Here is an 11,588-nt window from a genome sequence, read left to right as displayed (position 1 = left end):
GATGATGTGGCTACCTCTTTAGGAAATAATGCTGGAAATCTATCTACAGATTTCACAGGATCTTGAATTCTTATGCTTCTTTTTACAAGAAAAGAGTTTGGGACTGGTTTGTCAATTTTGGACAGATTCATCTTTTCAAGTTTGTCTGTTAAACCAGTTATAATATGTTTAGTTGCATCTAAATGATCAGCTAATTTTTCTTCAACTCCTTCTATCTTTGTCAAAGAATTTATAGCATAAGAACGAAGCATACTAGATTCAAACTGTACATTGTTCAAACATTTATTTACATCATTAATTGATACTTGGACAGTATCAATTTGTTCCTTAACTTCTACTGATTTTGCAACATTCATTTCCAAGCCTTTTACTGTAGTATTTGTCCAGTTTATTTGTTCACTGGCTTTCTGTATTCGGCCATCAATGCCTAAAGCAGTGTCATCTTTCTGGACAAGTGGGATGGCTTTGGCTGCATTTTGATTTTCTCCTATGACAATTCCTTTATAAGGAGGAAAAGTTGTAGGGGTTTCAACTTTTGATCCATCTAGTGCAGTCCAAGCATGCTTACTTGCTGAGGTGCTGGTTGAACCAGTGAAGACATTTAATGGAGCAATATTATCTTTCCATGAATAGAAAGATATCCAAGTGTTATTCATTTCCATATAGTGCTTCCAATCTTCAGCAAATTGTTTCTTCTCTACTGAAGTATAGTTCTGGTCAAATTCATCTGCTTGAGGATTAGTGTACAGATCCCAATTTAACATGGCTTTTATCCACTGGGCACTAATTTCAGACTTCAAGCATCCATTCATGAGAGAGAAGAATTTATGCATTTCCATTACTGCAGGCTTTTTGCAGTCAGAAGGAACAGGGTGAAATCTGCAATCTGGAATCAGGCCATTTGCCTGCTCAAGGTATCCCAAACCATATCTGGGCTTAGCTAGTCTCATTGAACACATCATTTCAGTCATTCTAGGATCTTCTCCTTCTATGGTAACAATTTCATGCATCATGAGTACATGATCAGCGTCCGGTTCATGAGGGAAGGGGATGTCTGAGCATTTTGGATTTGGGCATGAATTCATAGAAGTGGAAGGAGGAGCTATACCAGTTCTGGGATTATGGTTTGTATGGATGTCAGACTCTACCAGAGTAACCAGATTTACTGATTCTTGACAATCTGGACATTTAACTTCTAAAGAACAATAATTTACAAGCTGGGCTAATTCATACAAAGGATTATGCTTACAAAAAGATGAAGTAGAACAAGCAGTATCAACTGTACAAGGATCTCTGTAATATTTTGATTATTTGCAGGCTGACTCTATTTGTCTTCGATCAATAGTAGATCTTCTAGGGAAAGAGATAACTGTAGAAGACGGATGTTCTGTGATAGCAGCGGAGGTTATAGCTTTAGGAATAAGAGGCTTAGGATTATTTACAACCCAGTGTTCTGGAAATGTCAAGTCTTCCCATCGGATAGTCTGATGCTCAATTTTTTGATTTTTAGCATGAGTGAGGACGACTATACTTGACTTTGAGTCTTTGCTGGGTGTATGGTGGATGGCTGGCCAAAGGGTATTGGTATGACTTTAATAACCATTGGTCTGGTTGGCAATATTATGTCTCTTTTTCTTCATGTCGAAACCAGTTGTTTGAATCTGTAATTGCAGAATCTGATCTATAATTAGGGTAATAGTCAAAGTAGACTGGGCCATCAGATAGAGGAGCAACAATCCCGCCTATTAGGGAATCTGTATACTTGTTGTGCGTCATATCTCTGACAATAGCAAGCACAAAAGTATTTAGGCCTTTGTGGGTTAAGGCATTGGTCCCTACTTGAATGCATCCTAGGTGCAAATAATTTGTCTTTAGTCTCTTTGCTTCTGCCTGTAGTTCTTTGGGGTTTAACAGAGATATAGTCTAATAATCTATAGACTCTATTTATGGGCCTTTGTCGGCTACTTATCCCACGCTTCCCTTCAATTAGCCACTGAACATCTTCGGTGATGTCATCCGCTGCAAATGTAGTACGCTGCAAATGTAGTACGTACATTTGTATATTTAATGAAGGTAAGCAATTTCGAAATTTATTTTGGAGGCAGTTACTCATAAGCTCAGCCCTTAGCGTAAAATGATACAATCAATATGAAATAAGTCTTATTATTAATTTTGAAATAAATCTTATTACTAATTTTGATTGTTAGAATTTTAATATTTGAAACCAATTTGTAAATAGTCCCACACTTCAGTGATATAAAGATTTGTAAGTAATAAAAAAGATTTTTCGAAATAGTAAATTTTAGCTTTGTGATTCAAATAATTTTATAAGCATTAAATTCAGTTGTAGTCCCACAATGGTTCATAGAAGGGATTTTTCGAAATATTAAGTTTGAGCTTTGTGATTCAAATAATTTTATAAGCCTTGGATTCAGTTAAATATTAAAAGCACATCTACAATCTCATAAAAATTGTAAATTATAAAATTAAAATTAAAAAGAAGATCCAAGGGTAGCTATAAACAGCCCAGTGGTTCACACGAATCTATTTCTAGGCCTTTGTCAGCTGTTTATCCTACGCTTCCTTCAATTAGCCACTGAACATCCTTTGGTGATGCCATCTGCAATAAATAGTTGCAGGTGTAGTACATATGTATATTTAATGAAGGTAAGTCATCCCCATTGTCCCATTATCTCTGAAAGTAACTAGTTCCCAGCTACTGCAGCAACACAAGTAGCTTACATCGTCTCTAGAAATTCCCTCGAGACCACCAGTTGTCTCCCCATGCCCATACTTTCCCCCATAAAGAAGAAATAGTACGAGATAGGTCTAACAGATTGTGCAACCATTGGGATCCTCACCTCTCATGACAGTATATGATGAGTATCCTTCATAAGGCTCGTACCCATAATGGGGATTCACTATGAGCATAATAATGATTCTCTAATGCGGAATAAACACTTAAAAAGAATCAAAAACTTTAATGCCCAATAAATCATACCTCCGGCCATTGATGCTTGTTCTCAATCTGTCACTGTTTCTCCCTCCCGTTTTGGCACTGGGTACACCTTCAACCTTTGTTCATTAAAGCCTTAGATCTGCTTCTTGACTCTAAAGTTCTCTGTCTCAGTTACTAACAAATGATTGAAACCAGTACGCGTGCGCCTCAAGCCTCGATCATAACCTCAAATCGCTTATAATTATGTGATGGCATCCAAATTAAAGTTACCGCTTAATACTCAAGCACAACGCATAACTTGTTACAAGCCTCAACTTTAAGAAATAGAAGGAGTGCTCCAAAAATCACACCACAACGGAAAAGAGAATAGAGAGACGAGAACGTAGTGCGAGAAGGGGGTTAATGAGAATAATGATGTGAATAGTATTTTACTGCCTTCACAATTACAAAATTCACCCAAAAACTCTCATCCGTGTGGCACTTCCAAGCTCTGCTCACTCTAACTTGATGGTGTAAGGCTAAAGGGGATTGAGTTAGTGAGCTTGGGGACCAAACAAAAGTATTTATAGCCAAGCTTCCATCAAGCTTCTGTTGGCTATGTGTCAAGATTTCCACAGATCATGGTAGAGAACTGTAGAGGGAGTAATGGAACACTCCAGAAGCTCCCAACAGGAAATTAATTTAACTACAGTTGGTTTCCGTAATTTAAGGAAATAACTGCAGTTGGTTTCATGAACTTAAGGGAACGGTGGTAGACGGTTGCCCGTAATAAATCGGCGGCCGTTATGGGAGCCGTAAAGGGAGCTTAACATTCTCCCACTTGTCCATACTTCCAATCTTAATGTCTCATCTTAAAACCCATTGATAATCTGTATTAAGTAATAGATACATGAATCATGGCAATAAGTCCCTAATGATGAGTATTATCTTCCATGTATTACTATGTATTTATTTCTATTAAAATTTATGTGGTAGAAATTTCTTAATGAATAAACCCTATGTTTATTCTTGGTCCTACATAGATGAATTCTCTCAAATCAAATTAAGGTGCACCTAAATATGAGGAAAACATCACAATAATTAAGAATTTCATTAAAATAACATTGTCCATACAATGAGAAACTACATAATGGAACCAAGTCCCATATTCATTACATGATCCTTGAATTTAAACGGTGGCATGCCCTTAGTCAAAGGATCAGCGATCATCAACTCAGTGCTAACGTGCTCAATGACCACTTTCTTTTCTTTAACACGTTCCCTTATAGCTAAATACTTAATGTCGATGTGTTTATTTTGACTCCCACTTTTGTTGTTTTTATCCATAAAAATAGCAGCTAAATTGTTGCAATACATTCTCAATGGCTTAGAGATAGAATCCATAATTCTAAGCCCAGAAATGAAACTCTTAAGCCATACACCATGTAAAGTAGCCTCAAAACAGGAGACGAACTCGGTTTCCATAGTGGAAGTGGCAATCAAGGTTGCTTGGAACTCCTCCATGATACAACTCCACCGGCCATCATAAAAATGTATCCTGATGTTGATTTGCGTGAATCAACACATCCAGCAAAGTCAGAATCTGAGTAGCCAATTACTTCCAAATTGTCTGTCCGTCTATACATAAGCATGTAGTTTTGGTTCCTTGAAGGTACCTCATTACTTTCTTTGCATCTCTCCAGTGGTCTATACCTAGATCACTCTAATATCATCCCAACATTCCCACAACAAATGCAATGTCAAGTCTTGTGCAGACCTGAGCATACATTAAGCTTCCAACAACAGAAGCATATGGAATGTTCTTCATTTGTTCCCTTTCAAAGTCGTTCTTCGGGCATTGGTTCAAATTGAACCTATCACCCTTCACAATGGGAGCTACACTTGGTGAACAATCCTTCATCCGAAATCTCTCTAAAATTTTATTAATATTGGTTTCCTAAGACAGACCCAAGATGCCTCGAAATCTGTCTCTATGGATCTTAATGCCAATGACATAAGATGCCTCACCCATATCCTTCATATTGAATTTTTTAGAGAGGAATTGTTTCACCTCATGCAGCAAACCCTTATCATTGGTTGCTAGCAAAATGTCATCCACATAAAAAACAAGAAAACAAATTTTACTCCCACTGACTTTCAGGTATATACATTGATCCATAATGTTTTCTACAAAACCAAAAGAAGAAATTACATTATGGAATTTCAAATACCATTGGTGGGATGCTTGTTTTAATTTGTATAAGGATTTCTTGAGCTTGCAAACCAATTGCTCACCATCACTAGAGGGGAATCCTTCAGGTTGTTTCATGTAAACCTCCTCCTCTAGATCTCCATTGAGAAATGTCGTTTTCACATCCATTTGTTGCAACTCCAAGCCAAAATGGGCTACTAATGCCATAATAACGCGTAAGGAATCTTTCTTAGATACAAGAGAAAAAGTCTCCATGTAGTCGATTCCTTCTTCTGAGTGAATTCCTTAGCAACAAGTCTTGCCTTGTATCTCTCAATGTTGCCCAATGAGTCTTTCTTTGTCTTAAAGACCCATTTACATCCAATGGCTTTTGCACCATTAGGAAACTCAACAAGATCCCAGACTTCATTACTCTTTATAGAATTCATCTCTTCCTTCATGGCATCGTACCATAATTCTGATTCTTTGCAACTCATGGCTTGTGAAAATGACTCGGGATCATTTTCGGCTCCAATGTTGTAGTCAGATTCTTGTAGATACACAACATAATCATCAGGAATTACTGATCTCTTTGGTCTAATAGATCTTCTTAATGTTGTACCATCATCTTCCTGAGAAGTATGTGGTTCAACTCGTTGTTCAAAGGTTCTTGGCAACTCTTGAACTACCTGATATACTGGAATGTCGTCAGCAACTTGTGGAACTTCAACAATTGGTTGTTCAACACCAGTTTGTACTTGAGGGGTGTTGTGAACAATAACCAATCTATCACTTGAGGTGGAAGGTTGAGATTCTGAATGATCCTTCTCAGAAACTATGTTCCTGGTTTGATCGCTCCCACTGATCAAGTCATTTTCAAGAAACTTTGCATTTCTTGATTCCACAATCCTAGTGCTATGAGATGGACAATAAAATCTGTAACCTTTAGACCTTTTATCATATCCAATGAAATACCCACTAATGGTCCTTGGGTCCAGCTTCTTCTATTGTGGATTATATATTCTCACTACAGACGGGCATCTGCAAACGCGCATATGTCGCAAACTCGGTTTCCAACCTTTCCATAATTCAAATGGCGTTTTAGGAATAGCCTTGGTTGGAACCCTGTTTAATATATCCACTGCTGTCCTAAGTGCTTCAGTCCACAAGGATTTAGGAAGATTGGAGCTGCTAAGCATACTTCGCACCATGTCCAATAATGTTCGGTTTCTTCTTTCTGCTACACCATTCTAGTCGGGTGAACCAAGCATGGTGTATTGGGCAACAATCCCATGCTCTTGAAGAAATTTTGCAAATGGCCCAGGTGCTTGTCCATCTTCTGTGTATCTACCATAATATTCTCCACCTCTATCTGATCTCATGATCTTAATTTGCTTGCCGCATTGTTTCTCTACTTCAGCCTTAAAGATCTTAAAGGCATCTAATGCTTCGTTCTTTTTATGAAGCATGTAGAGATACATATATCATGAGTAATCATCTATAAAAGAGATGAAGTATCTCTGACCATGTGAGTCCATGTCTGGACTACATATATCAGTATGTATGATCTCTAATATTTCCGAACTCCTATTGGCACCTTTCTTTGATTTGTTGGTCTACTTTCCCTTTATGCAGTCCACACAAGTCTCAAAATCAGTAAAATCCAGAGTATTAAGTACCCCTTCATTTACCAATCTTTTAATTCTTTCTATGGAGATATGACCTAATCTCCGGTGCCATAATTTAGAGGAATCCTCATTAATAACACCTTTTAGTGCCAATGTGAACATGCATTAAATCATAAGTGACATTGTTTTGTAAATTAATGCAGTAAATACCATTAGATGAAATACCATTCCCAACACAATCAGATTTATAAAATAAACTGAAGGATGTTTCTGAAAAGTTAAAGGAATATCCAAAAGGTACAATCCTTGAAACTGAAATCAAGTTTCTAGAAAAACTTGGAACATAAAAGGTATTTTCTAATTCTAAAAAAAGGCCACTACTTAAAGTTAAATAGCATGTTCCTATAGCTTCCACATGCGAGCCCATCTTGTTTCCTGATAGCTTTGCTCACTTCCCACTGGCTTCCTTAGGTTTTGCAAACCCTGCAAGGAATTCGAAATGTGAATTGCTGATTCAGAATCAATCCACTAGGTGTTAATATTTACATTAACCATATTATATTTATAACAAACAAACAAGATTGGATTACCTTTGTCCGCAAGCCATTTCAGAAATTTGGCACATTCCTTCTTCATGTGTCCCTTCTTTTTACAGAAGAAACACTTGGAATCCTTCTTGATATCAGCTTGGGGAGGTACTTTACCTTTCCCTTTCCGATTGGCTTGAGATTTTCCCTTTCCTCATGTTACCAACATTGCACTTTCTCCAAGTTCCATCACCAGTCTCCCTTCCCCTTGAACACACATGGTCATGAGTTCATTAATTGACCATTTATCCTTATGTGTGTTGTATGAGATTTTGAAGGGTTTGTATTGGTGTGGAAGGGTGTTCAGAATGTAGTGCACCAGGAAGGACTCCGATATTTCAACCTCAAGTTTCTTCAATTGAGCCACAGTGTCCCTCATTTGCATGATGTGCTCGTGCACACCTTTCACACTGGTGAGCCTTAGGGATGAGAACTTCATGATTAGGTGCTTGCTAGTGCCTTGTCTGAAGTGACGAATTGATCATCAATGGCTTTCAGCAAGTCTCAGACCTTTTCATGCTAATCAACGAAACCATGAATACCAGCTAAAATTTTAGTCTTAATAAACATCATGCTTAGGCGATTATATCGTTCCCATCGTTCATAAAGCGTGATGTCCGCTGCAATGCTGGTATTAGTGAGTGCTAGTGGTCCATCCTTCCTAATAGCATAGTCTATGTCCATCCACCCAAAATGAAAGAGAACTCTCTCCTTCCAGACCTTATAACTATCTCCCTTAAGTTCACGGATATCACAACGAATTTTAGAGAAATTTGCAGATTGCACAACTGCATAAAATTAAAGATCACATGCTTATGTTAAATTGAGGCCTAAAAATAAAATTTCATGCTTTACTAATGTAAATCATGCTTAAAATTGAATCTAATGACATAGAAATTGTCTGTGGACTAAATTTTCAATCCAAGCAGATTCAATTATTCTTTATGATAGAATTTATCAAATTATTCACTTAATTCATAATTCTAAAGGGTATATTATGATTATAATTTGATATAAATTCTATCTTAGATTTGAACTTTATGATAAAACTATTAATTCATAATTCTTGTGGGTAAGTTATGAATAATTTGATATTTTATCCTAATTAATTATATAAATATAATAAAAATTCTTGTGGGAAAAAATTTATTATATCTAGTATAATTAATTACAATTAATGTCTAAATATTCTTTATGTGATCCTAATCAATCATAATATATAATATTATCTAATTAGAGATGTTGTGGCTATTATCTAATCAATTAAAATTTATATGGATCACTTAGACATTATTTCTTTTATGCATAAAAATTAACTTGATATGAGAATAATTATAAATTGCATAAATAAAACTATAATATTCATGCACAACATTCAACGATGGGTCTCGTATACTCATCCAAATTAGCATGTTTTAATTAGAGCAGAAATAATCAATTCATGCAAATTAAATACGAGCATAATTAATAAATTTTGCACAAAAATTATCCAAATTGCATATAATTAAACTAAATAAATATTATAAGCATAAAAATTGAGCAAAAATTAGACATATTTTCAAATAAATGCCTTAATTCAGAAAATTCTCAAATATGACATTTAGCCAAACAAAGCATGTCTATAAATACCAAGGCAGAGATAAAAATGGCTCTGATACCAAATGTAAGCATAATAACGATTCTCTAATGCGGAATAAACACTTAAAAAGAATCAAAAACTTTAATGCCCAATAAATCATACCTCTGGCCATTGATGCTTGCTCTCAATCTGTCACTGTTTCTCCCTCCCATTTTGGCACTGGGTACACCTTCAACCTTTGCTCATTAAAGCCTTAGATCTGCTTCTCGGCTCTAAAGTTCTTTGTCTCAGTTACTAACAAATGATCGAAACCAGTACGCGCGCGCCTCAAGCCTTGATCACAACCTCATCTCGTTTATAATTATGTGATGGCATCCAAATTAAATTTACCGCTTAATACTCAAGCACAACATGTAACTTGTTACAAGCCTCAACTTTAAGAAATAGAAGGGGCTCCGGAAATAGAAGGAGTGCTCCAAAAATCACACCACAACAGAAAAGAGAATAGAGAGACAAGAACGCGGTGTGAGAAGGGGGTTAATGAGAATAATTATGTGAACAATATTTTACCGCCTTCACAATTACAAAATTCACAAAAAAACTCTCATCCGTGTGGCACTTCCAAGCTCTACTCACTCTAACTTGATGGTGTAAGGCTGAAGGGGATTGAGTTAGTGAGCTTGGGGACCAAACATAAGTATTTATAGCCAAGCTTCCATCAAGCTTCTGTTGGCTATGTGTCAAGTGTTCCACAAATCATGGTAGAGAACTGCAGAGGGAGTAATGGACCACTCCAGGAGCTCCCAACAGGAAATTAATTTAACTGCAGTTGGTTTCCGTAATTTAAGGAAATAATTGCAGTTGGTTTCTTGAACTTAAGGGAACGATGGTAGACTGTTGCCCGTAATAAATCGACGGTCATTATGGGAGTCGTAAAAGGAGCTTAACATTCACTTCATGATGATACACAACTATCGGAGTCTCTGCAGTCGCCTTCTCTTCTTTGGCAGGACCCACGCTTAGCAGCTCTCTGAATCCGAGCTTCATTAGTTTCTTTGCCAGAACCACAGGATCTGCTTCTCCGATCACAGTTATCTCACTCTTCTGCATATCAACTGCAACAGACTCTATGCCTGCAATCAAATATCATATCACTAATCAAAACCCAATTCTCATTGTAATGAGAATTGCAATGGATAAATATTGGATTGATAGTTGCCTTCAACAGCTGCAACAGCTCTCATGGACCTTCTCTTGCTTTTCTCATCTTCGATCACCACTTTCAACACCATTTTCTGCAAATATAACACATGCAAGGCCATCATCGTCACTTGTTTCAATAATTCATGATTGTAGAATTTCTAAATCGATGATTCTGATTCAACAGAGTTAGAGTAGTGACATGCCTTCATTTTTGACAGCCTTCGAAAACTGTCAGTGATATGTGCAGAAGGCGAGCAAAAATTAATCGAATGGCACTGGGAGCCTTCAGGTTAATGAAAGCTAGAAGAGTCACGAGCTCAGAGGAGTTGGTGTGAATGAAGGAGAACCTACACATATAAATCATTGTGCTTTGTGAAGAAGGAGAGCTATCCTACATGGCGGTTGCACGTTTCAACGCGTCGGAAAGACGCCCAAGTTAGTACACGACAAAATCATTGACGAAGGGAAAAGTCGCTGCCATAGGTGGTGGGTTCCACCAGCAATTGAGTGGGTCTTCTAAAGGTTCTGGAGTTGTCTACCGAGGGCAAGGAATTGCCCAGACCGCCAAAATTGGATGGAACCCGAGCAAAAAATTTCAAAAAATCTTGTAGAGGCAGTGTTTGAATCATATTTTTGATGGTGGAAATGAATTCAGCACCATCAAAAATGTCCAAGACACCTAAAATTTTGAAGTTTAACAATTATAACTTGGATTTACAAAAATCCTTGCCTGATTTTCTCTAAATATGACCGGGATTTCCATAACTTTCCGGGCAATTCCTCTGGCTAGTTAGACTACGTCCTTCTAAAGTCTTCTCAGTGTTTGTAAGTTTATTTTGGACTCTTGCCAGTGCTACGAATTTTCTGATTTGCCGGTATTTTAACAGTTTTAACAGCAAAGTACAACGACCTTTCCCTAAGTAATTTCGTCATATAATGGTAGGGCTCCTTATTATCTTATAGTCTAAACAGATTTTTCAGCGAGATTTTGATAAAATCTGGTAAAGAATTTTGTAAATCCAAGTGCTGTCAAATTTCAAGATTTTGGTTGCCTGAGGTGTTTTTGATAGTGCTGAATCTATTTCTACCATGAAAAAAAACACGATTCAAAGAATACTGCAAGATTTTTTGAATTTTTTTTGCTTAGATTCCGGCCGGGCAAATTTCTTCGCGTAAGTTTCCTTCTTCAATCTAATTTATAAATTAAATGACGTTTTTCAGAGTAGTTATTTTCAATCAAAATAGGGTAGAGATTTTAAATTTTTTGAATGCTTATATGGTCTTTATGAATCCATTTATGCATTCAAAAATGTATTTTAAACAACAAAAAAACACAATCTTGCTTGGGATTATATCGTAGGATTAAGATGAAAAAACTATTTTATTTATAAATTAGAACTAGTGCACTAATTTGTAAGCAGAGAGATCATATCATATTAAATTATATTTGTTTATAATTAAG

The 11,588-nt window shown here is 36.5% G+C and overlaps 1 protein-coding gene across 1 annotated transcript; it reads right to left on the bottom strand.

Moving 5' to 3' along the window:
• Positions 1-2,829: 2,829 nt before the first annotated feature.
• Positions 2,830-10,218, bottom strand: LOC149177248 (heavy metal-associated isoprenylated plant protein 12-like). Its single transcript, XM_089423354.1, has 4 exons — positions 10,143-10,218; positions 9,878-10,056; position 9,044; positions 2,830-2,921 (listed from the first exon to the last, which is right to left on the bottom strand). Exons 1-4 carry the CDS (start codon positions 10,213-10,215, stop codon positions 2,830-2,832), a joined length of 345 nt encoding a protein of 114 aa, XP_089279480.1. The 5' UTR covers positions 10,216-10,218.
• Positions 10,219-11,588: the final 1,370 nt, after the last annotated feature.

The sequence above is a fragment of the Pinus tabuliformis genome, chromosome 4_1 (genome assembly GCF_031772625.1).
Source record: "Pinus tabuliformis cultivar Carrire ecotype Pingquan chromosome 4_1, CPIR1, whole genome shotgun sequence".
Taxonomy (NCBI): domain Eukaryota; kingdom Viridiplantae; phylum Streptophyta; class Pinopsida; order Pinales; family Pinaceae; genus Pinus; species Pinus tabuliformis.
Note: the sequence above shows the minus strand (reverse complement) of the source record. Positions and strands in the feature narration are given on the sequence as shown.